This window comes from Rhyacophila brunnea, unplaced genomic scaffold, assembly GCF_057557595.1.
Source record: "Rhyacophila brunnea isolate RB1 unplaced genomic scaffold, BYU_Rbru_1.0 scaffold_4, whole genome shotgun sequence".
Classification (NCBI taxonomy): domain Eukaryota; kingdom Metazoa; phylum Arthropoda; class Insecta; order Trichoptera; family Rhyacophilidae; genus Rhyacophila; species Rhyacophila brunnea.
In genome coordinates, this window is record NW_028233068.1 from 19,816,818 (window position 1) to 19,844,085 (window position 27,268).

General features: G+C 30.1%; 1 protein-coding gene across 1 annotated transcript in view; it reads right to left on the reverse strand.

Annotated features, from left to right (window-relative positions):
- LOC147067052 (uncharacterized) overlaps positions 1-27,268 on the reverse strand; it is a 536,511-nt gene that overhangs the window by 460,218 nt on the left and 49,025 nt on the right. The window contains exon 2 of the mRNA XM_085953678.1: positions 11,943-12,057. Coding sequence (XP_085809804.1) covers positions 11,943-11,982 — 40 coding nt within the window. The 5' untranslated portion in view covers positions 11,983-12,057. The remainder of the gene's footprint in view (positions 1-11,942; positions 12,058-27,268) is intronic.

Below are 27,268 nucleotides of genomic sequence, written 5' to 3' on the forward strand. Positions count from 1 at the left end.
ATGATCCTGACGAAATCTAACAGGCTTCGGCAATACCCGGTTTAACATTCTTCGAGACTATCAACATAATTTTAGTGTTCATATTATGACGTAACCCTAAGAAATGAAGAAGGTAGTCAATTAAAATAAGATGATAAAAGAAATATTCCTTACGTCTAATTACGGTCAAAACACTTATTAGCAAGTGGCCAGTGATTGATATAGTTTTTATTCAATACTAAATCTACACAAAAAAATCCTGGGATTTATACGGCTGACGTTTTTTAAAATTATATTTTTTGTATTAACTCTTAATGTAAGAATATACATATACATATTATTAAATACACTTGTGATACCTATAAAAATAGTGTATTTTTAATCATCTTGGTTATCTTGTCTGGAAACTTGTACGTATGCAGTTCGCCGTATCACACATCGTGAAATGTTGTATCGGAAATATATGGCCGACCGCCAAAACTCTTTGGGTCATATAGTACTGACATAAAAATTCATGTCTAAATGAAAAAAAACACGGTTCTCGTCGGTTTACACTTTACAAGAAGCCAGCAGCAAACAAATTTTGAAAATAGCCAATATACTGGATTATTTGTTAGATTAGGTTAAGTTTTCATTTTTTAATTGATAAATTTTGCCAAAATCAGCTCACGGCTAACTGTGCCACGGTGAAATACGCACAATTTACATGTTTACATTTTTACATAGTTTTTATGCTAGCAAGTTATAGCATCTTACAAGATCTTAGAAACATAATCTGATATACCTATCTTGCAACATAATGTAAAGCATAAGTTAGTCAGATAAGACAGCTAACCATGCAGGCTATTGTTACACGTACGCTGAAGACATGACATTGAACCTAGAATGTGCTGCGGGTTACTCAAGTGAGTCTCAATCTGACCTTTATTGTCGTCAAACCAACTGGATTTCGGCATTTTACAAGGTTTATTAATACCAACCAAGGTACATATTGAGAGCTAGATCTTTCTGGAATAATCTGGTAAGACTATCAAATAATGACAGAGAAGAAGAACGTGACTTTTTAAATTGTATTTCTATTCGACCAATCTTCTACCAATTCTACCAATCAGGAATCTTTACTTTATCGTCTGATATCTTGAACCGCTACACTTGTACAAATCAAGAAGAAACATTCAAATGCAATGTATTTTTCTGCCACTTTTATAATTTTTATATGTTATTTGTCCTTAATGCCCCTGATAACTATCTTAGAAATAGAGAGCATCATTTGTTTATTCTCCCAAGGTTGTTATATATTATATATATATAATAATTTAATAATATTTTCTTATGTTGAATAATAATATTAATGACAATATACAGACAATACAACAGATACTTATACTACGAGAATTTGCGTAAATAAATAACCATTAATATAAAACTTCAAATTGAATGCAGCCTCTTTTTTAATAATTTGTGTACGAATATAAAATGTATTTTTCTTTAGAAAAAATCGTGAGCTGCGTATGGAAAAAAACGATTTTTACAATGAATAAGCATTCATCTCTCGTGAATTGGTCTTTTATCACCTCTAGTCCCTTTACAATATCAAACTGAGTACCTATACCTCTTTTAGTAAATTTATACTCAGGACCGCATTTGAAATATTTTAAAACACCAACTCCATTTCAATATAAATTAAACATATATTTTTTTATTGCTGTTCTTTTTTTGTGATTTTACCGAGGCTTTGACTGCGACTCGCTGTCATATCGCCTCTTCTTTTCTAGAATGAAATTTCTAGAAGTCGATCAGGTCCTCACTCCTATTCTGTTAAATAACTTTACAATTTTGCCTAGCTCTTCCGTCTTACCCACCGCCAGGACACCTTTCAATTCGTTGACATTCTCATAGATATCCGCAATTCGCAGTTGTACTCTGTGAAGTTCATATTTAGGGCACTGTAGTGCTATATGTACAATGTCCTCTAAAACATGACATTCATCGCAGAGTTGTGATTCGCATCTTCCCATGAGGACATCAAATCTTTTGCCCATTGTTTGCCCTGTTCTTAGCCTCAGTATTAACTTAAGCTCATTCCTCGTCAAAGTAGACTCTACAAACCAGGGCACCTCTCATGGTGATGGTAGAATAGACTTATTCCATTTCCCCTTTTCTAATGATGCCCTATGGTGAAAATCTATCCATATACTTTGGCCCATTTTCTTTAGTCTCATTCAAGTCCAGGTTTTCTGGTATCATTGCTGTTCTTAAATAGTTGACCCAATATTAAGATACAATTTACATACATTACATTCATTTCAAATTTTTAAAGTATTAACAGCTGATATTATAGAAATATATACTTACCGCAAATGTGCCTACTAACTAGGGTTGGTAACGGCGGATCCGGAAATCCTTGGATTAAAATAGGGGTGGTGGAATTTGAAAATTACATTCTATAAGACTTCGAAGAAAAATACATCTTTGGTAAAATAATTAAAAATATATTTATATTTATATCTCAAAAAATGCATTATTAACTTCATACAAAGTTTTATAATTAATTATAAATGTACCTACACTAAATCATCATTCAGGAAAGTATTACAAAATGTAAGATTGCTATTTTGTATTTTTTTATTATTATAAATTTTTATATCGTCGGTTACTGATATTTTATTTTTCTTTAATGTATTTTGTCTCGAATTGAAAAATAACTAACTCCATAATCCCTTAATAATTGAAAATTCTGCTCGGGATTTCAATCCTGTTTCTAATAAATTAAACATTGTAATTCACATCGATTATTCTGAACATGTAACATCCCTAATGAAACTCTTACAATTCCAAAAATATGTATTACGAGTCTACCATAGTTGTTACCTACTATAATAATATGTAGGTATCTATCATATCAAAATAATTGTTGTGTTCACTATACTTATAAACAACAAATAAGGTAATTTTAGGTCAATTTTGTTATGTGACATTATGACGATATTAGTTTCAACGTCGTTTACCTACCTCTATTTTTTTATTTGTTTTCAAGGTCCGTCTCCATTTATCATAAAATAGTATTAAACCGGAGGTCGATTGCAAAATCAGTTATAATCACGCAACATTTTTATATAAGTATATTTTCACTGATTTTAAATATGTTTTTATATAAACTTAAGGTCATTTTATTTCGCTCTTCGTCTTTTTTGTATCATGAACATTTTGGCAAAAAGAGAATAATCTATTTACAGTCCTAAAATTTGCTTTACAGTTTTTTTGCGATTATCTCAAAGTTGCGAAATCTAATCGACTTTAACACTAATAGTTTCATATTATAAAAAAAATAATTAATTCAACTTAAATAGTAGGTTAAAAAATCATATTTAACTGCAATATTGTAATATTAATACAGAGCACGTGTTATTTCTGAATATATTTCAAAATAACAGTAAAAAATATAATTTTATTGATGATTGTGTGTCAGTATATTGTTGATCAATATATCTATTTTTAATGTATCACATTATTCGACCGCAATAACAAATTCCCAGCGACTCATATACCGGTAAATAACTGTTTACCTGTGTCAGCAGATTGATTGGCAATATTAAATACGGTATCGCAATGGAAAATTAGTCTAATACCCACCCCCTTTCGGACTGGTGCCTACAATAATTGTAATAAGTTCTATGCGGATTCTCTCTATTTGAGAAGATATTTGAATTGTGGCAATTGCGTATTGCTTGCGATATGTTGATAAAATAAACAAATATTTTTCTTATGTAATTTTTTTATTAGTTTTTGCAGGTTTCGCTAATATATTATTATAATGAAATAATATTTATTTATAACGTTTTAGACTCTATGTCTAAGAAATCAATGCAGTACATAGTCATGTAAATACATAATGTAGGTACAACATTTCAAGAAATATTAGTACCGATTTATTTAAAAAAATATGTAATTTTATTTTTATAAGATATTGTCGACATCAAAATTAATAGATATCAAACACCAATATTTACGACTATAATATTGATTTAATTGTTATTGATCATTAAAAGAGATTAACGTGTCGTTTATATAGCAATGCATTCGCCGATACGGGTCTGATCATATCCTAGCGCGAAAAGGGGCACTTCCCTAGGGTCCAAGAATCAACTCGACGAGGGTATAAAGAGGAGACTCGGGCGACATGGAAAGGGGGGCGCGAGGTGTAGCAGAAACGAAGCGTCGGAGAAGCTAGGCAAAATGAGACAGAAGGTGTGCGACTCGGTAAAGGGGAAAGGCGGATATTTTGAAACAAGGGTAAAAGCCACTAGAAGAAACCGGACGAAATATCTAGATACCGCCCTGTGTTATCTTCGGAACAGCAATTCATAACTTTTGGCTTGCCGGATTTCGCTATACACGCTAATAATAATCGCGTATTGAAATTAGCAGAATAGTAATTACATGCATGCACGCATATTTCCTTATTGTACACGTAAACTATTTGATTGTTTTAATAATAATTGAAATCATTATATTATTAACAAGTACCATGAATGAAAAAAATCATGACCCGGTACCAGTGACGAATACTTCATATTAGGCGATTAATTAAATTCTACCTTCTTAAGAAAAATTAATTTTAATTGACTATTAACATATAAAATAATATAATTTGCAAATAACATTTGTCAGTAGGCGTAGGTATTTTAACCTAACGGGCCTTCCTGTGCTAACAGCTATGTAAATTTTGTAAATTTATATTTGAACAGGTGTTTCATATGATTCGGACATATTCTCCGAATGCCCATGAGTGCGACACCCTGCACACCCGAAACGCAGCTCGTTGCTACAAGGACACGTAATTAAACACCTGATCAACGCGCGGCATGTCTAATATGGCAAGATGCGTAGTTGACGTTGAATTCCGTTAAATAGTGCAGATATGGCTTGGCCACGCTCTATACTCCGATTAGCAGCGTATACGAAATGAAAAGGAAGATAATTCTAATTATAAGATTATCATTTAGTAATTACCACTGTCATATAAGAAATATATAGTGAGCGAAATACGTGTTGTAAAATATTTTTTATAATATGTGTTGAACATGCCCTCCACAGGGCTCTAGCCTGGGGGCCCTAGCTCTACGAGGTGCCCGGCGTGGCGAGTCGGCCATATAAGTGAGATAAATACACATCATAAATTGACTCTAATAGTAAAAAAGTCGCCTGCGGCGCTAATTTCCTTTAAACATAAATGCGAGGTATCCATAGAGGCATTTAGAAGAAAAAATAAATACTTGACAATTCAATAACTTAAGTGGATATATTAAAAATACAAAAAATCGCTAAAAATACACTAAATATTCTTAATTTTACGTCGAACATTATGTAGAAAACGTTACTGAAAAGCGACATACTTCCTTTAGTGATAGGTAGATAGATATGGGGGCCATGGTGTTGAATACTTGTATGGTAGACTCATTTTATAAAATAAAAAAATTGAATATGCCAAATTTATTATGATACATAGTACGACTAAAGAGGAAAAGGTTTAAGTCGAATCAACACTGCTAGATTAATAAATTTTAAATTTAAATGAAAAACTGAATTTTCTTTACCTGAAAAGTATGTAGTGATTTTAGACTGTTTTATTTTCATTCGAACACAATATTGATCTACTTTTACCATACCAATGAACAAACAAAATATTTTCGATAAAGTTTCTAATAAATTTCTGTTTATTTTGTAAGAAAGTATTTTCGTTAAAATATTTCCAGTCACTGCCTCACAGTATCCAAAGAATAAGCTTCGAAGCAGAGCCTATATCATAACCTAAAAAGGTTTTCCTTACGTAATATCGTGAAACGTTGATACATTTCCCCCGGAATACGCAGTGGCATGATTTCTAAGCTGGCTAAATTAGAATTTATGGGCAGTATTTATTGCAGTGTAACATATTAAACTGACAATAGGCTTTGAATCAAATACGATGGATCATTAATCAGAAATCACATTATTTTTAATTTAATTATAGTGTTACTCGAACTTTAAAAAATAATATCTTTGAAAGATCGTAATAAATTATATAATGAACAAGTATGAATGAATTATTGGTGCTGTAATGGAATGAACGCTATACGAATTCGAATCCTATGATTACATTTTTTAATACCACAGTTAATAGTTTGAACGAATAATAATGACTCTACGTATAAAGTCTGTTGATGGTAATAAACTACTTTTACCACGTTTTTCTTAGCTCGTATTCTTGTTTATCCGATGTTTGTTTATCCAGTACAAATCTTGCAATCGATTTTTAACTAACTTCCCGACTAGCTAGACATTTGAAACTCTTAGAATATAACAGAACACAATGCCAATGCATTCTTTTAATACTTTTAGCCATCTTTAAGTAGAATTGAATTCATTTTCAGTCAATTCTGTTTTGTATGAAAAGTTATTTCGGAAGAAATCCGTAATCTTATCCACTATTATTGGTTGCTAAGGGTGTGGTCCTAGCAACTAAATTATTAATATATACGTGCGTTACTATGGAAATCAAAATGACATTTCAGTATTCTATATTTGTATGTTTATTTGTTGCAAAATAGCAAAAAAATGATTTGTTGACAAATTGCCTCATGTGTTCTAAATTATTAATACATAGAATTATCAAGTTTATATGATTCAACAGAAAATTTAAAAACGTGGTTTGTAAAAAGTTCTTTTTATCTTGTAATTATTATTATTCAACGAATAATTCACAAGATTTGAGAATGTAAGATTTCGAATAGTTAGAATATGCTGTACGTAATTGCAACACTAATAGTTATACAACTGAAACGCCTCTTATATTTCGTTAATACCTTGATTCAAACTATAAAAACCAGTCACCAATATTAACGTCATTTGCGAAGCGACTCAGTTGCATGAGACTATTGGATATATTCGTCGGAATTGAGTAGGGTGTAGGTAGCTAAATTGGTAAAGTATATTGATCGGATTCCGATGTTATGATATATGATAGTTAAATCTATTTTAATATCTACTTATCTTATAAACATGTTTGTTTTAAATTAGTTTAATGTAAAACTAGTTGAAGTACTCGGCTTTGCCCGAGGTTGCTTAATATACAGGTATCTTAAGTATTAAAAAAAAACAATAATAAACATACAAAGTGTCAAAATGAAAATAATTATGGCAGCTAATTCAATCAAAAGAACATAAAATCAAAATCGAATCCGAAATACGCTGTTTTATCTTAATCTGTCGTGAAATTTCAATATTGGAAAGGCATGAAAGGTAATTTGAAAAATACAATGTCTGTATGTTCTATAATATATGTCGATGCCAGTTGGGGCCACGCCAAGTAGGAAAAGGAAATCAAACAAACATATTTCGACTTTTATAAATTATATGAATATATCCAAATGCCAAAATATAGGTTCTTTCAATACTGCGTTAATATTATTATGATAATTATGTTTACTCAAATTTATAGAATTTATTTCACTAATAAAAATTATGGTACTGTTCGGTTAAAGCGGATACAGTGGAAAACGCATTTTGAAAATAGCCGATAAACTGGATTATTTGTTAGTTTGGGTTAGTTTAGGTTAGGTTAGGTTGGGTTAGGTTAGGTTAGGTTAGGTTAGGTTTGGTTAGGTTAACCTAACAAATAATCCAGTTTATCGGCTATTTTCAAAATGCGTTTTCCGCTGTATCCGCTTTAACCGAACAGTACCAAAATTATTTAATTTGACTCAGTTGGTAGAGTCTTCACTATTCTTATTGTATTTTTAATTATATATTATTCTTTAAATACTGCATATATAGCTTGTTTTCTTATTTGTTTGAAAAAATATATGTAAACGTGGGCATAAAAAAGTGTTTTTTTTTTAAATTTACGCTGCTTAAACATAAATAAATTTAATTGAATTGAATAAGTATGCCTACTAAAGCTTTTACTGAAAGATTTTTATTTTGATCTTATATTGCAGACTCAAATTTAACATCATCAGTACTAGCATAATGTCTTTTAGCAAAAGCGAGTGACATCTACGGCAGCAAAGTGCTTTTCTTTATTTTTCTTTATTTACGTGAGTGCTTTCTTAACGTGCATATATGTAACGCTACTTACTCAAAGTAAAACATTTTTTTCCGTTTTTATTACAAAGTAGAATAATGCGAATGTTGAATAAAGAAACAGGTGCAAAATACTCGAAGAACCGGTATTGAAAATTGCAACGGTGTAGAGTATTAACGTATATTGAATCGATATCAGTTTGTTGCAGGAAAATATGCTGCTATTTGTAGCAAACGAGTGTTGTAAATATATAAATAACTGTAACATTATGCTAAAATTGTAAGTTTATTACCTCTATAAAAATAGCAAAAAGTTAAATCTGGTAACCGTATACATATTATAACCCCTATTATTATAAAACCCATATTATTATTTATATTAAACTACTATATAACGATAAAAATAAAATATTTGCGTTGACTAACGCATTGTTTAAAAAATATGATATTGAAAATGACGACAGAATTACCGTTAGTAGAATAATATTTGTACTCAGAGTTAGTATGTCGTGTGTACAATTTTGTAAAAAATTAGTTAAGAATAGATGTTGTATCCAAAACAGGTACCATATCTTTCAGAGCCAATTAATAACAGAAACCTAAAATTTATGAAACCAAAAAACCGAAAGTTTTCAAATATCAAACGGCTGGAAAATTTTATATTGCATTTTCCTAAAAGTAATGTATTTTGACTTATATTGGCTTGCAGGTACAGCTATATTGATGCAGATGTACCGATATTGCAACTTACTAACAGATTCCAACACAATTTTAATAGCAGAAGGAATTTTATTTGATAAATAATAATGAACTAATATTTATGATAGAAAGAAATTTAAGCCCCCTAATTTTTAACACATGAAGGTAGGGGTAACTGATATTGCAAAATAATACCCTAAATAATATTAGAGTATACGTTTTTTAACTTTTCACTTTTTTACTACACTGATATGCCTTTTTGCCTGACTACGTCGCATAAAATTAAATTAAATGATATTCTCTTGTATTATTAATATGTAGTAATAAATAAATATTTTTAGAATATATTACATCATTTTCATCCTAGAACCGGATGCAAAGTTATAAAGTGGCAACTTTATTATATTATCAAGTGACACGTGCTCAGCTAAGCGTATAAGTTAATATTAACAGGAATTGTAGATTAATTTAAAATTTCCATATGATTTCAGCAGGTAAGAGCTATTTTTATTAACCTTATCGTTAACCTTAACCTTACTTTTACCTACATTGATTTACATCAATTATATCGGATATTATTAATTTTAATCTACAAGTGTATTATATAAATAAAACACAATATGCAGTAGGTACCTACTTATTATTCGAAATTGTTAATAAGAGCCAAAACTGATTTCGTCAGTTTCAATAAGACGTTTTCAACTACACCATTGATTTAAAATATAATATTACTTAAGCAAAATGAGCTGTGATAAAAAAAATACCACAAATTTTGTCCAAATAATCAAATAAATATTAAATAGTCACGGATAGTAAAATATGTAAATATTATATATTAATAATTGTAATAAAATTCGTGTCATTTTGTTTTACATAGAGTATTTACGAACACATAACTCATAAAACAACAGTATACGTGATTTATCTTACTAGTACAGAATCAGATGTGTAATCGGCTTAGTCTAAGTAGAAGCTTTAGCTATAATACATGTTGTCGAAAGCTTTTATAATTTGAACATTTAAAGCGGAATTACTTACATTGTGAGCGAAAGTGGAAATCTGTGCCAAAAGTTGAGAAAGGATTATGAACATGAGTAATAGGAAGCAAGTAATTATGGGTTGTACGACTGTTTCATGGTTATTTATTATTCAAACAGTATTTAATGAGGTATATTGTATATTTTTTTTATATCAATATACAAACACTGCAGAAAATCATCTAAAACATTTTAGAAAGCATTTTATAATGTTTAGAAAAGCATATTACAGATCAAAAAGTATATAACGATATATTGTTACTAGCTTATTTATAAAATATGTATTATATATAACAACGTATACTGCAAAATTGTCATCTGGTTGCATTGTCTCATTTTTTTAATGATTCTTGGATGTTTAATTTATTTATTACTATTTCAAAATATTTTATTTTGAGAAGTCAATGTAGAAATATTTTCATTGTTTTATGATTCAGAATAAATCACATTTTTTATTAATATAATATTTTAGTCTAGTTTATCCTTTGAAATCCGTAATAAATTCACTTTTATCGTACCCATATTTTGTCATTTGTAACGTTAAAATTTTTAAATAAAATGGATATATTTTTTTCCTCATTTGGTATATTTTTTTCGTGATCTATTGATTTTTTTTATGCTAATCTTATTAGAATATAAAAAATGATGAGTTAATTCATGGTTTATAAGGAAAGCAAATTACTTATCAATATATTGCAGTAGAGAGGACATGTGTGTGTAAAAGAAATATATAGACAACAAGATGATTGAAAACATTGTGCCATGCGCTCAGGATACAGGTATATCAACAAAATAAGAATTATTATACGCTTTAATAACTCATATAAAGCTGATGAATTTGGCGTACTAAATTATGTATTTATATGGTAACACTGTTAGGAAGCACCGGATACGAGAAGTAAATCAAATTTGGCGACATAATTATATTTGACTATGATATATAAAAGTAAGATAGACACTTTAATGTTTAACTTTTCCGCAACTTTAGTGGGTACGATTGTTTTATCTCCCAGGTAATCCCCGTTCATACGCGCCATTTTTGATTAGACGATTCTTGCTGCGTATGTAGAATCATAGCAATATTTCATATTTTACGTACACTTAATTTATATGATAATATACGTACGAAGGATTTTTTACTGAAATCATTAGGAGGTCAATTCACAAATGGCAGAAAGCATTGAAATTGAATGGAAATTTTATTTATCAGCTCTTTGCCGAAGCGATTATTTTGAACGATTGTTAAAAATAATTGACATTTATTTACGATACGAAATTTATATGAAAACAATGACGAATTAATATTTCATACTAATAATACGGTAATTTTCACGATTGTTATAAATAAGTAGCTTCAGCAGAACCAACGATGTTCCACTTTTACATTATTTCTTACCGATATTACATAATTATAAATTTGGATGAATTATATAAGTGCAACCTTTTATAAAGAAACTCGTATTAGCATTTAGGTATATAAAGCATGTTTAATGATTAAACGGTAAGTAAGTAAGTTTACACCGTAATAATTATTATCATTTTTTTTTAAATTTAGAACCAATGTTCTATTCACTTATTTAATTGTTTGTATATAAATTCTGTATGCATCCGAAATCAATGCTACTTATTTTTTTTAATTCATAAAAATTTGCTTTTTGTGCAAAGTGCTAATTGATAATAAGTAGTTGCTTTTAACGCTTTTCTACTTTTTGTGAATAGCCCTAATCGTTACGACCAATTTTCCTTAGTAATTGCGTTTTTGTATAATGTGCCATACGTACCGTCTTTTTATCGTCTGATAGTAAATAGTGCGTGTGAAAGGGCCAAAGGGAGTCAACATAAATATCACGTGACGACACTTTACCCATACCAATGAAGCGTCAGTCTTGTATTACCTACCGTAACCTATTTTTCAGTTATTTAACTGTAGTAGTATAAAATTGTAAGTTAGTAATTGATTGACAGCGATCCTGCTCTCGTAGTGTTTAGTATCATCCTGATCGACCTGTCCGTGAAACGCTACCGTCTTGGATTCCACGTGTCATCATTTATGGCACTGCAACCATTCCACGTGTATGCTATATTAATCCGGTGCTTCTTTGATAGTGTTACCAATTATTTTGTTATAAGTATTACTGTCAAAGCGTATTTGAAAAGACTTACTAAGTATGACAGAGAATCCTAGAGCCACGAGGGCAGTCATTTTGGAAATCGGCCGCTGGCTGCGCCCTGCGGGTTGGATGGGTGGTTTAGGATTATTGCTCGGTAACGGTAGGTCCTACAATGAAAACGGACCGAAATAAAATCAAGAAAATAAAACCTGTCGACGAAATGGTCGGTTTTTATTTTCTCGTTTTAACATATTGTATTTAAATTGTATTTTGTTTTTAGTTTACAAAATATATATTACTTATTATCGCATAGTTAATATTTATTATTTGTTTTATTATTTATATTTTTCTTAATATGTATTTATCTCTTCAATCAGCTAATAAATAAATAAAAAATCTAGAACATTCTACAAATATATTTGATTAATTTTTTTATATTTTACGCATTAATAATTATCAAAAATCGATTAGTTATTTTTTCTTAAATTATCACTTTTGAGTTCCGTTACATTTTATTATAGGTGTGGTTTAATTTAATAACCTTTATAATATGCAATAAATACAGTACTTAATTCACAAGTTGTTATAAAACTATACAAATCATTATTCCGAACGCATCATTCAAAAATTAAATACATATAGATAATACAGAATCATTGAAATTTATTGCTTAATTCATTTGATTATTTTGTTTCATAAAAATATACCTACGTATATTAACCATCTATAACGAATTTTGGCGACTCGTTGCCTTTGTAAATTATCATTCGACTCAAAATTGAGAATATGTCCCCGACAAACTAATGCGTTAATAAATAATATATAAATATCACTTGATTTATAGTCTATAAGAAAATTTATGTGTTTTTCTGGGGTTGTCTATATCTTGCGTTGCTAATATTTTACCCCTTAATATCATTGTCAGTACATTTAATCTCGATATCAGTTATTTCGCATAATCAAAATGTCTTAAGAATTTTGCTAGCAGACTAAATATTGACAACTAAAGAATCCGTGAAAATTACAGAAGTAATGTATCTATATATTGGACAATTTAACTAATTTAAACTGTCCAATTAAGTTATTTAAGAATTTACAACAGTCCCCTTTGTTGATTTTGAAAGTTTGTACTGAGGATCATGAAAATAATAAGCATATTTATATTAAACGATACTCAAGTATGATTATTATTTTACTTTGTGTTACTATACTTACGTATATAATTGATATACTGAAAATTAATTAAAATATCTTAAATAAACATCTGGAAAATTACAAATTCCTACTAGTATCTGATATCAGTGCTAGAATACTACGAATGAAATACTAAGTAAAATTCTGTTTGAAAGTAAGTAAGCAGCAGCTTAATTAGAGTCATAGAATGGCTATAGCAAGATTAAACAGTTCAACTGACGTTAAATTAAATTCAATATAACTCAGTGCTTGAAGACTGAAAAGAGAAAATGCGATTATTTTCTATTGTGTAGGATTTCCGCGACGCTTGTTCCGGTAAAGCGGGTCAATTTTTTTGCCTTCCCCGAGATAGATTCTCATTTCCTGTTCATATTTTGCTGCTTTCGCATAGCTTGCTACGCGTACAGCCGGAAAATTATAAATTATATCTAAGCAATTTTACAGAGCCGCAACGGTAAATTCTGATTAAGTCGTACGCCGTATTTAAATTAAATACACAAGATATACACTTAAGTATTATATAGTGCGCTATGGCTATTTAGTATGATAACAATTGGGTTAATATGGTTGTTTAATATTTTTCACTCATCTAAGCAATATAATATTTATACATTGAATCATTTTATTATATTACAGTTAAAATAACTGTAATATTGAGCTTCATCTTTATCTATCAAAAAATCTTTATTTGAGTCATATTAAAAAAACATTATTAACGTGAACGATTTAGATTTTAAAAGATATAAGTATGTATTTTAACAAAAATATTGAAGGAGATGATCTTCTTTACTATTTGGTGTCTAAATACTTATATAAAAGTAATTTGAAACAAAAATGACTGACGTTCGATCATTTACATTAACGGCAATTCATTTCAAATATTTAGTTTAGTTCACTACATTGTCACCTGCATTTATCAAAAATCTTTCAAATATTTGTTAAGTCACTGAAACCGTTAATTCCACAAATAACTTTTATGATTGCTATGACCAATCCATAGTCTTTCAAATTCCATCTGCCTAATGTTACGCTTAAATATTATTTATTATAGTATGACGATACACGCAGTGGTGAAGGTGGAGGTAGGCTGTTAAGGTCCGATATAAATAGTGCACAATAAACTCTGTAGTCTTACGTATTTGTTTTCATTGAATTACGACTACAATTTGCAAATCGTGTTAAGTTTGTTAGTTTTTAAAATTTAATTAAACCGTGTCTAATCCAAGCTATATTTGATAATAGTAATAATATAATATTATATATATATATATATATGAGATAGTAGTATTCGTTTATATATAAAATTATGCCATTAAACCATACATATTTTATAGATATAGGAATATTTTTTTCGATTGTGGTTTGGTTTAGGCAGGGCTTAATGAATTTAAAAAAAACTAACAAACATAATCTGTAATATGTATCATTAATTGATATATAATATAATATAATCACCCGTAGCATACTTAAACCATTATGGATTGGCTAAGGCAGTGTTCAATTAAATTTTAAAAACTAATCAACACCATCTGCAAATTGTATTCTTAGTTCAATGAAAAATAAATAAATATGACTGACAAATTGTAGTGTGCACTATTTATGTTGAATCTTAACAGCCCACCCCACCCTTTGCCAGTGATACACAGCGATATTGAGTGAAAAATTGGTCAGGCTATCAAATTTATCATACAAAAAATCGTTACAGAAATGCTGTCAAGTTTTTTTTATACTAAACCTGACATTTTGAATAATGTAGATGTAATGTAAAGTAGCATATTTGCTTGCTTTTGAAAGAATACTATTTTACGATACCCAAGGACGTTTACACATTAATTAGATTTCCTGTTAAATTCTGTAGGCTAGGCCGTTACTTTTTTATACATACAAATAATCTCTCTAAAGTCAGTATTCGAGAATGTTAAAGTAATTTATCTCATATGACCAGTGATGGTTCGCAAAAACCGATTATATGAGACTAATATAAATCACAAGTTCCACTCCAAAACGTAGCTCAAAACTGTTATAGAAAAAAACTCAATTTCTCACTAGTTATTCAAGCCATTCCAACTTCTGTTTTAGCATGCATAAATTTCTTACTATTTATTTTGTCTCTACATCGTGCTCTTTTCGCACTAAATTTTTCTTCTGTGCAGCTAAGCGTAACGTATTTTCATCTGTGCTTGATCATCAATATTTGTTACTTAGTGATCCGTTTTGGTCAAGGCCGTCTATAGTTAGACGGCGGCACAGATTCCAATGTGATATGGTAGTGCTAGCTATTGCTTGACGTTGAGTGCATTGCGGTAACAAGTCCGCAATAAATTACAATTATTGTTGATATAATATATATGTTGGTCGAGAGGGTTCAGAAGAAATTCTTGAGACTCCTTTACTTGAGGTTGTATGGATACTATCGGTGGCTTTATCCAACTGATTTTCTCTTAGGTATGCTTACATACTGCAGTCTGCAATTAAGAAGAGATCTTTATTTAGCTACGTATTTTTTCGACTTATACGAGGTATAAATGAGAACTCTGCCATTCTGGGCAGTGTTGACATGTATGTCCCTGATAACTATCTTAGAAATAGGGAGCATCAGTTGTTTATTCTCCCAAGGTGCAGAGCCCTGGTAGTGCCAAGTGGGAGGGCGATAACTGTGTTCAACCAAATTGCTTCGGGTGTTGATATATTCCACTTCCGTGAGTGAGTTTAGGTGGATGCTATTTTATAAATTCTTAAAATAGGATCTCCTTAGCAAACTTGGTATACTTCTTTGAACTTTTATAGATGTATAATTGTATTTTCACTGCTTTTATATGTTTATATTATTATGTTCTCTTTATAAATTTTCATTTTTATCCCTTTTATTACTTTTATTTTTCTTTCTTCTTTATAATAATGTTTCATATCATGTTGTGAACGTCTTAAACTTATATTTTTTATTGTTCAGAATATGTTAAAAAATAAATAAATTGAAATTGAAAATTGAATTACTAATCTTTTCGATATTCGAGTTTACTATAATATAGTTTATTGTATTCTTTGTATGAACAATAACTAACACTTCGACCAAAGATGAATTACGCGCCCCTACCTGAATATAGTGGGTATTGGTTTTGATTAATATGATGACACCAGGCTCACCAAAGAGCTTAATATACAGCTCATGATTCTTCCTCAATATATTTTGCTATGGCAAAATATTTTACGCTCGAATATCTGTATGAATGTAGTGTGGACTTGAATATCACCAAAAAATAAAAGTCACTGTTTAGTAATCATTATAATCGATTTGCGTCGATATATTGCAGGATTAAATCTCCTACTGCTCCTTCCACTCTTTATTATTTCTGTTTTTATGACGTACTTCAACAGATTTTGATGAATTTTCTCATTTCAGCGGATTACAGAATAGATTAGTGCCTTTTTAGTACCACTATAATATGCCTGCATATTCTTTACGTATCCAGCCCAATTCATCAGTTAAACAACAAATATTATAATATATTACATAGGTACTCATATCTTATTCCCATGGCCCTCACATCCTGAAGCGGCCCCCCATGGTAGGATCTTTGACGGGCCACCTACCTATCGCTAAAGATAAAGGCAGTGTGACGCTCTACAGTAGCGTTTTCCAAATAGTGTACGCGGTAAAATTAATATGTACCGATATTTAGTGTTTTTTGTATATTTTAATTCATCTATTTGAATTATGGAGTTGTCGAGTATCGATACACAATTAAAAATTGTATCGTACAACCACAATTTAAAATATTATTAATATCGATGACTTTTTTTTACTATTCGATAGAATTTGTGATGTGTGTTTAAATCACTTATCTGGTCGATTTGTCACGCCGGGCTCTTCCTGAGCCATTTTTATTCCTCTTATATTGATTTATTTTTTGGTCTTTTAAAGTTACACCTGCATGCACATTTACATGCCGCGCTACGCTGCTCTTGATTTGTGGATATTAGCATACATACAATGTTTTACATGCATACTGCATTACTGATAGTAAACATCTATTAAATTCTTCACGCCTTACAGAGATCTTCGAGATACAGTGGTGGGTAACTTTAAATATTAACAGTATTACATCCATATTTCGGTGTATTATCGCGGCTTACGCGTCGGTTTATAATATCGTGGATCTCAGGTTTAAATCCTGGGTCTGGCAAATACATATGTTGTTTTTCAATTTCTTTAAGAGTCAGAGTATGAACCTAATAGATTGAGCAAGTGGCTAATATCCATTTATAGTAAAAACAAAAATCTGTTGATACAAACCTCCACTCATTGAAGACTATTATTAAGATAGGATGTTTAATGAATGCTCAGTGTATGGGTTTATGGACGAAATTGTGAAAAAGCGATCCCCACAAAGTGCAAAGCTTTTTCACACTCAAATCCACGTGCCAAATACTGTGCATTTATATTTAGTTATGATGTTTATTAATTTTTCATGCTATATATCTATCTTTATATTTAGGTAAGTCAAAATTTATAGATTATTCTGATAATTTTCTTTAGTTTTAGCCATAAATTGACAAACGATAAATGAAGTACGGAGTAAGATCATGGTAACGCGCGTGTTTGAACATGTATCGTATGTTGTAGCTTAACCAGTGGGAAATTTCACAAGAAATAGTGAATTTCAAAAAAAAAATACAACCTTATTCTTAGGTCAATAATTATTATAAAGCAATCATTATTCGTTGGATGTTTATCACATTTGAATGATCAGAAATATAGTTTATTATCAGTATCTTTAGAATTATCTTCAAATGTGTTAATCGTGCCCATTTTTTGCATAATAAAATGCCTAATTCTTGTCAAATTTGGGATCACAAAGATTATAAAATATATTTTTTTATCGTAAATATGTCACTATATAATGTTCACATTAATTTTACTAATGGTTTTTTAAATGCGTTTTAAAATTAATATATCTAAAAAATCTTAACACCACTGCACATGGATGTACTGAAATATGACTATATTCTAAAACATTAGAGCGAGAGGTTTAAAAGAATACTATTTTATGTAATAAAAATACTTTATGCAGTCATCAAATGTTTAACATAAATATAAAGGATAATAAGGCTTCAAAATTATATAAATAGATTATCTACAACGTTTAAGGAATGTCCAGGGTTATGCTTTGAAAATACCATAAAAGCTCAATTTTCACCTACGCTGAGCATGGAGTCATGTGAGCCGTTAAAGCCAGAAATTCAAGCATTAATAGTTTTAAATGATAGTACATAATTAGATATAACTGCATCTAACTTGTATTAATTTGACGAATGACTGGTTTTCTTTTCAAAAATAAAAATATATTATATAACGAATCTCATTTTCCACTGCTGTACTGTTAAATGAAAACTATATAACATACCGAACTATAATCTAATATTTATTTTAATCAAATAGTAGATTGATACCAATTATTTATAGTCCTGTTAAATTACTATCTCATTCAATTTGTTTATCAAACTATCATAAATTATATAATGTTTGAATTGTGACTGATTTCGAATTGAATTTTATTATACCATCGAATATAAAATGAACCTCTAATAAACTCCAAACTTTGTAGGTCAGAGTATTTAGTACCTAGTATTCATTGAAAGCAAACATCACCAATAAAACCCCCTTTCGGCGAATAATAATATAATTCATTCGAAATCCCCCACTGCTTTGTTTTCCACAATGCGAACATTTGCCAAAATTTTAAGCTCCGTTAAGTACCTACTTACTTAATTATATAATAATACTATAGTCTATTCAACGCTATCGCAGCTTCGTGATACTGAAACTTCACCTTATCATAGACTTACTGGAAGACCTATATTTATTAAAATACCTGCAATCCCTTACCCATACGTTTACACATGACAGGAATATTGTAAATTACCAAAGTGGTGAATTTAACAAATATTTTCATGTATGTAACGAATTTTAAACATTCATTATATTTATCAATTTGTTACAAGAAGTTTTAATCATATTATAAGTATATAATATTATATTACCGTTATAAATATACCTACCTCTATGTAAATATGAAAAAGTTATTATTCTATTAAGTATTATTCTCTATTAAGCCTCAATTACATTGAGCTTATTTACGAGCTGTTTATTGGCGAATTTACAATCTGCCTGTAAAGACGCCCAGTGTAATCATCGAATAAGCTAATAAGCAGGTTGTAAACACTCTACCGAGAAAAGTTGAAAGCCGGTCAACTTTACACGCTACACGCCGGGGTGTGGGCCTACTGCGTCTGCGCAGTAGAGCGCAGTACCAACCTCCCGGTAAAAAAATGAACTACGTTCCGTCAAAATAGTGGCTGGCTTGTGGCTTTTCAGCGAATGGAAAGTTTTGTGTGTAATCATCAAATCACAGTAGCTGAATCGCCCGCTTTTAAATTCGCCAATAAACAGCTCGTAAAGAAGCTCAATGTACGAGTAATTGAGGCTTTAGACAAAGTGTATTACATATTTTGCCCATACCGGAACATTGTAAATTACAAAAATGGTGGATTTAACAAATATTTTCATGTATGTAACGAATTTTAAACATTCATTATATTTACCAATTTGTTACAAGAAGTGTTAATCATATTATAAGTATATAATATTCTATTACCGTTATAAATATACCTACCTCCATGTAAATATGAAAAAGTTATTATTCTATTAACGGCCCACGTGCTCGTCGTAGGTCAAAATTGAGTTTTTATTGTATTTTCAAACCATGATCCTGGACACTTCTTAAACGTTGTAGATAATCTATTTATATTATTTTGAAGCCTTATTATCCTTTATAGTTATTTTAAACATTTGATGGCTGCATAAAGTATTTTTGTTACATAAAATAGTATTCTTTTAAACCTCTCGCTCTAATGTTTTAGAATATAGTCATATTTCGGTACATAGCTGTGCAGTGGTGTTAAGATTTTTTACATTTATTAATTTTTAAACGCATTTATAAAACCATTAGTATAATTTATTACGAGATAATCTTTGTAAAATATTCACGATAAAAAATTATATTGATAATCTCTGTGATCCAAAATTTGACAAGAATTAGGCATTTTATTATTCAAAAAATCGGCAAGATTAACACATTCGAAGATGATTCTAAAGACACTTATTATAAGCTATGTCTTTGATCATTCAAGTGTGATAAACATCTTATGAATAATGATTGCTTTATAATAATTATTGACCTAAGAATAAGGTAGTGTTTTTTTGAAATACGCCATTTCTTTTGTCATTCCCCAGTGGTTAAGCTACAACATACGGCCGTAGCCATAAATTGACAAACTATAATTAAAGTAGGGAGTAAAATTATATTGACGCGCATGTTTGAACATGTACCGTTTAAAAAAAAATAAAAAAAAATTCGGTTAGGTACATGTTCAAACACGCGCGTTAACACAATTTTACTCCCTACTTTAATTATAGTTTGTCAGTTTATGGCTACGGCCGTATGTTGTAGTTTAACTACTGGGGAATGACAAAAGAAATGGCGTATTTCAAAAAAACACTACCTTATTCTTAGGTCAATAATTATTATAAAGCAATCATTATTCATAAGATGTTTATCACACTTGAATGGTCAAAGACATAGCTTATAATAAATATCTTTAGAATCATCTTCAAATGTGTTAATCTTGCCGATTTTTTGAATAATAAAATGCCTAATTCTTGTCAAATTTCTGATCACAGAGATTATCAATAAAAAATTTTATCGTGAGTATTTTACAAAAATTATCTCGTAGTAAATTATACTAATGGTTTTATAAATGCGTTTAAAAATTAATAAATGTAAAAAATCTTAACACCACTGCACAGTTATGTACCGAAATATGACTATATTCTAAAACATTAGAGCGAGAGGTTTAAAAGAATACTATTTTATGTAACAAAAATACTTTATGCAGTCATCAAATGTTTAAAATAACTATAAAGGATAATATGGCTTCAAAATTATATAAATAGATTATCTACAACGTTTAAGGAGTGTCCAGGATCATGGTTTGAAAATACAATAAAAACTCAATTTTGACCTTCGACGAGCATGTCCCCCCTTAAGTATTATTCTTTATTAGACAAAGTGTATTACATATTTTGCCCATACCGGAACATTGTAAATTACAAAAGTGGTGAATTTAACAAATATTTTCATGTATGTAAAGAATTTTAAACATTCATTGTAGGTACCAATTTGTTACGAGACGTTTTAATCATATTATAAGTAAATAATATTCTATTACCATTATAAATATACCTTTATGTAAATATGATAAAGTTTGTATTATTCTTTATTAGACAAACCGCATTACATATTTTGTATAATATAATATTTATATGTACACTGATTCCACAATGATATATGAAGTAAGTGAATTTTTCATATTATTAGGTACGTTTCGTCTAAAATTATATTTTTAACTCTACGTATTTATTGTTAAATATAATAATATTTTGCAGTAAATTATTTCAGTGAGTTAACTTTTTTTTGACTCCTTGGTCACTGATCACATTATGTGAACTGTCTAATTTTGGAGGAAAGGCATTGCACCTATGAAATTACATAAGACACAATATATTATAGTATAATACTTATTTCACATAATTTAATGCTAATGAAAATTGGCTTTGTCCGCTTCCATAGGATCCGATTCATCATCGAATAGAATAGAGCGATAGACATTATACTGTACTTAACCAGATGCGTAAAAATATATTGTTTTTATAAGAGGCGTCATAATCAATATTATAATCATCTAATAATACCTAAGTTTCCACAGAGATGGAACTGAATATTGTAATATCTCCCTGTTTCATCAGTGTTGATAATAATTCATACACCATGCTGCCATACGAGAAAAGTTCTCAAAGGTGTTCATACTGTTGAATTTAAAAAAAAAATATTGAAGACATGAAGGTATAAAATAATAGTAGTTAGGTATTTTAAGTTATGTAAAATGAGTTTTATTAATCTATGTTCTAGTCTGAGTTATAAGGATTTAATTAATAATAATTATTGCAATCATGCTATCATTACAAGGATGTATATTTTTGTATCAGCTGAGAATGTTCTATTAAAGCGGGCAAATGAAACAATCTGTGTTATCATTTTACAATTATGTGGAATACATATTGTGTTTTATTTTAATTAATTTTGTTAAATATTGGTCTTTAATTATTTAGAAATGATAACATACGGGTTAATCTGAATTTAACTTGATGAATACAGCAAATACCAAACATCTCACACCTTATTTCGATTTGAATTCTGAATGAAATATTGTGTTTTCAGTTATTTGGTTCCCATTGCGTAATATAAATTATTTTTAAATTCACCAAAAAGCACACCGCACACGATTAATATTACTGACAGTATTTATGAAAATGACGTCCACGTTTAATCGACCCTCCACGATCAGTATCACTGTCGGTATCTACTGATATTTATATTTTTATTACTTTTAACGTGTTTTTACTAAATTTGAATTTTGATATTATAATGATTCTCATCCGATTGCATCCATTTATTTTTTCGATTTTGCCGTCGTACATCGTACATTGTGCTATTTGGCAGATTCATACAGGTTTGGAAAAGTTCGTAGATAATCGGTAAACGTCAAAATATTCTGTACGATATTGCTTGCATTTCTTCCAGCAGGTTTGCCACTATCTTTCTGTTCCACATGCGCGCGCACCCACAATGCAAATTACCAATTATTGCGTGAAAATGCAGAAGCTTCCGAACCTTTTTTAATCATCCATGCAATCTTACAACTCGCACGATAATAGTGTTTACATGTGATTTTTTTTTATTATGGGCACGATAATACGTACTGTCAGCAGTAAATCCATCCACGTGTAAACGGGGTATAATACTAATCGTATACGGGTAGCTTTAGACAACGCAGTTTACTAACCTCTATTCCGCGATGAGTGGGTGAACAATACTTTTAGCAAGTAATTAAGCAAAGATTACACAATAAAAGAAATCGTTTTGAACTTTTGAATCAGATATCCGAGCGTCATTCCATTTTCTTAGATCTCTGAATATAATTAAAACGCGAAAAAAGATGTATAATTAATTCATGAAAAAATATAGTTGAGATACTTGTCAGGTTCAGAAATATTTTAACGCTCACAAAAATAAATTATTCCCTAACGAATGGAGTACAAAGAACTAAAAGATTTTTTTACGTTCAGCCATTATAATGGAGTTTTCGGATTGTTCGTTATGATAACAGTGTTTAAATGTCTTTAATTTACAACCTTAATTAGTCGCGGTTTTATTCTTCTTGGCTTTGATATATACGCAAAAGCTTGGATATTTTAAGAAAAGTTTTCGTAATTCGTTCGTCGAAAATTGTTATCATTCCAATAATTTTAGAGCAATTACTTCTACACTTTAATTATTAAGCTACTGACTTTAATTGATCGTTGTCAACATAATTACATTTACATAGGTAGTAGTTAAATGTATTTTACAACGTTTTTATTAGCTTGTATTCTTATTTGTCCGGTGGTTGTTTATCCAGTACAGATCTTGCAATCGATTTTTAACTAACTTCCCGACTAGCTAGACATTTGTAACTTTAAAAATATATCAGAACACGATGCCAATGCATTCTTTTAATACTTTTAGCCAGTGGCGCATCCAGGGGGGGGAGGGGCCCTGGCACCCCCCAAAATTATCAGAATGATTTTAAACATTGAAATTGAAAGCCGATAAACTATACCTTTGGGCTTAGACAAATAAAAACACGGCAAAAAATTTATTTGTAATTCTCCAGCACCCTTTTTATAAAAATTTCTTAGATTTAAATTTCTAACACAAAAATTTCAAAACACTAATATCAGGTTTTTTTAGAAACCCAATCCCTAATGGAACTGTCAAAAAATTCTCGGTGTCCACCCGAATTCGGGTTGAGAAACGGTAGGTAGGGGGCCCGCCAAATATCCTAGCCTGAGGGCCCGTTTCAGGATGTGGGGACCATGGTATAAGTACAACGAATGCAATAGACAAAAGGCCGATAAACGAGAAATTGGGCTGTGAAGAAGAAAAAGATCCTATGGACTAATTTACATTATCCTCCTTGGACCCCCCCCCCCAATATTAAATCCTGGGTGCGCCACTGCTTTTAGCCATCTTTAAGTAGAATTAAATTCATTTTCAGTTAATTCTGTTTTGTATGAAAAGTTATTTCGGAAAAAAATCGTTAAAAGTAAAACACTATTATTGGTTGCAAGGGGTCTGGAATCCTAGCAACTAAATTATTAATATATACGTGCGTTACTACGGAAATCAATATGAAACGTCAAAATGACATTTCAGTATTCTTTATTTATTCAGTATTTCTATCAGGTACAATTTTTTTTGATCGTTTAAGCTAGTCAGTCAAGTTTATATGATTCAACAGAAAATTTAAAAACGTTGTATATAAAAATTTCTTTTTATCTTGTAATTATTTGTTTTATACCATGAAGAGAAAATTAATAGTCAATGACCAACAAGTTTAAACAATAATCTTAATAACATGACATGACTGGTGTCCATGTGACGGCGATACATCCTAAACTGTGTGGCATGTCATCAACGTCTGCTAAATACTAGAAAAGAAGCGATGTAATATCATAAATTGAACTCCAAACACCTCACAAAATACTAAACAACAAAACAACATAAGCTAGGTACGTCAAATATTTAATTCTGGCCATAAAGAAAATTGAAGACATAATTTTTTTCCGACCATGTCCGATCCTAATAGGATCATATGGGCCTCCACAGAGTAGAGGTTTGTATTAACAGATTTTGTTTTTACGAGAAATAGATGTCAGCCACTTGCTCAACCTATTAAGTCCATACCCTGACTCAAACACAAATTGAAAAACAATATGTGTACTTTCCAGACCCAGGGTTTGAACCTGGGACCCACGGCATGATAGTCCAACGCTTAAGCCGCGCGGCTACCGTAAAAGAATAAAAAGAAAGTAAAGACAAAATAGAGGAACATAATTAACAGCATATAATATGTAATATAATTAACCCTCTCAACCACCTTGTACGAAAAAGCAAGGGCATGGTTATTAATTTAAAAAAAACAGGTCACGAAGCCCAATTACAACAAATAGTGTAGTAATAGTGAAACATCAGCTCGTAGCAGCAATAAAACAGAAATACACAAACTTTGTGGTTGAATTAGTATCCATATAAAAATATATAATTCTAAAGACGGTAGTAGCCTATTTTGACGTTTGGTTACTACGTAAGTATAATTTTTGTGAGTGTTCATCTAAATATTATTAATAGTAGTGATTTGGTATGATTGACTGCCTATCTGCGCACAATAATTGATGCGGGTTGCCCTCTCATTCGAAATTACATATATCTATTGCTTACATATTATTATTGTTTATAAATAATTAATAAATTTGCATTATATTGTTAATACTTTACTTCCGGTACTGTTCAAACATTTTTTTTTATTCAAAATCTTTAATATACTGTTGTAGTTAATTAAACAATAACATTCATTCATAAAAAAATAAGTTTCAGTATTTTCTGCAGATTTATATCACGGCCGCCGTTTTAATTTATAGTTCCCCGCGAGTTGTCAAATATCGAGTGGCTAGTATAAAAGCTAATAGTAACATAATATTTGTTTTACTGCAATTACATTTTGTGCTGAAATCGTAATGGTATGACTATAAAAATATTGGTTATGTTGATTATGTCTGACGTGTCAATACAAAATTATTGTGTTCTGGCGTATCCACATTAGTTCAGGTGTATCCGCTTGGGTTCGGCCATAACCGCCAGCACGAATATACTCGAATTTGACCGACATGTCTACCAGCCTAAATTTTCACCGCATTACAAATTTACCAATTATTTTAGATAGCTATCGATCACCGTCTTGCGTATGGAATGCCTTCCATGTTAATTTGGACCAATGAAAATAATAGAAACGTACTTAAGAATAGACGCGCTGTTAATTCTCTGGTGAATTAATTACCTACTTCAACATCATTTTTATATTAGAAATTTGATTTAATGATTCTTTCTACTTGCTACTGGGACCATTATATTGTATTTAGTATTGATGTATCTTATATAGGGATTGCAATACCGAATGAAAATGTCAATACCGGTTTTTCGGTATTTCTTATTGAATACCGGTATTAATACCGGTATTCATTAAAACATAAAAAAACAGATGTACTACTTGTGTCTATTAAAATTTCTTTAAAACATTATTTTATAGCAAAAACCGATATACCTACAGTTATTATGTTGACATTTAAAAATATCTATTGTTCATAATATAGTAGAACTGATGACTTTTACAAATAATTTTAATATATTGATGATTTTAATTAAAGCCCTCAAAAAGGCTAGTTCATCAAGTGCAAATAATGCGGCTGTAGGAAAAGCTTCTTAAATTCAACGCTTCATCAATAATAATAGAATAATTGAACATTTGTCATTAATTGTTTACTATTTCGAAATTATATTATGATAATTTTATAATATATTTGATAGATTTTGTTTTTTTTTTCATTATTTCACATCTGTTGCATTCATTTCCAAAAACGTAAATTAGTGTGCTTTCTTAAAACTGAAAATTCCAGTATTTTGGAAAATTAAAACCGGTATTTCGGTATTGATAAATACTGGAATACCGGTTTTCAAATACCGGTATTGCAATCCTTAATGTTATATTTATCAATATTACATACTTCTGTAAATTTCCCGTTGATTGGACTTAATAAATAAGATAACGATACATCCCTCGTCACTCTCCTCTGGTTTCCAGGCTTTCTTACGCTACTCCATATTTTCTTTACGCAATCATCCCACCCTTTATTTGGCCTACCCACCGCTTTTGTTCACTGAGATACCCGCTTAGTTTATACTGTAGGTGTCTTATCATCGATAATTCTTTCAACATGATTCGCTTATCGCAAACTAAGTGACTTGCTAAATCTAACGATGATCAATTAATTTTTCCAGATCATTTTTCAGACCGGAATCAATATTTTTTCATTAAAAAACTATCGGTGTATTATCTTATATTTATGTTATGTAATGTGTATCACAGTGGGATTGGTTGATTATTAAAAATTGAAAAAATACTTTAACA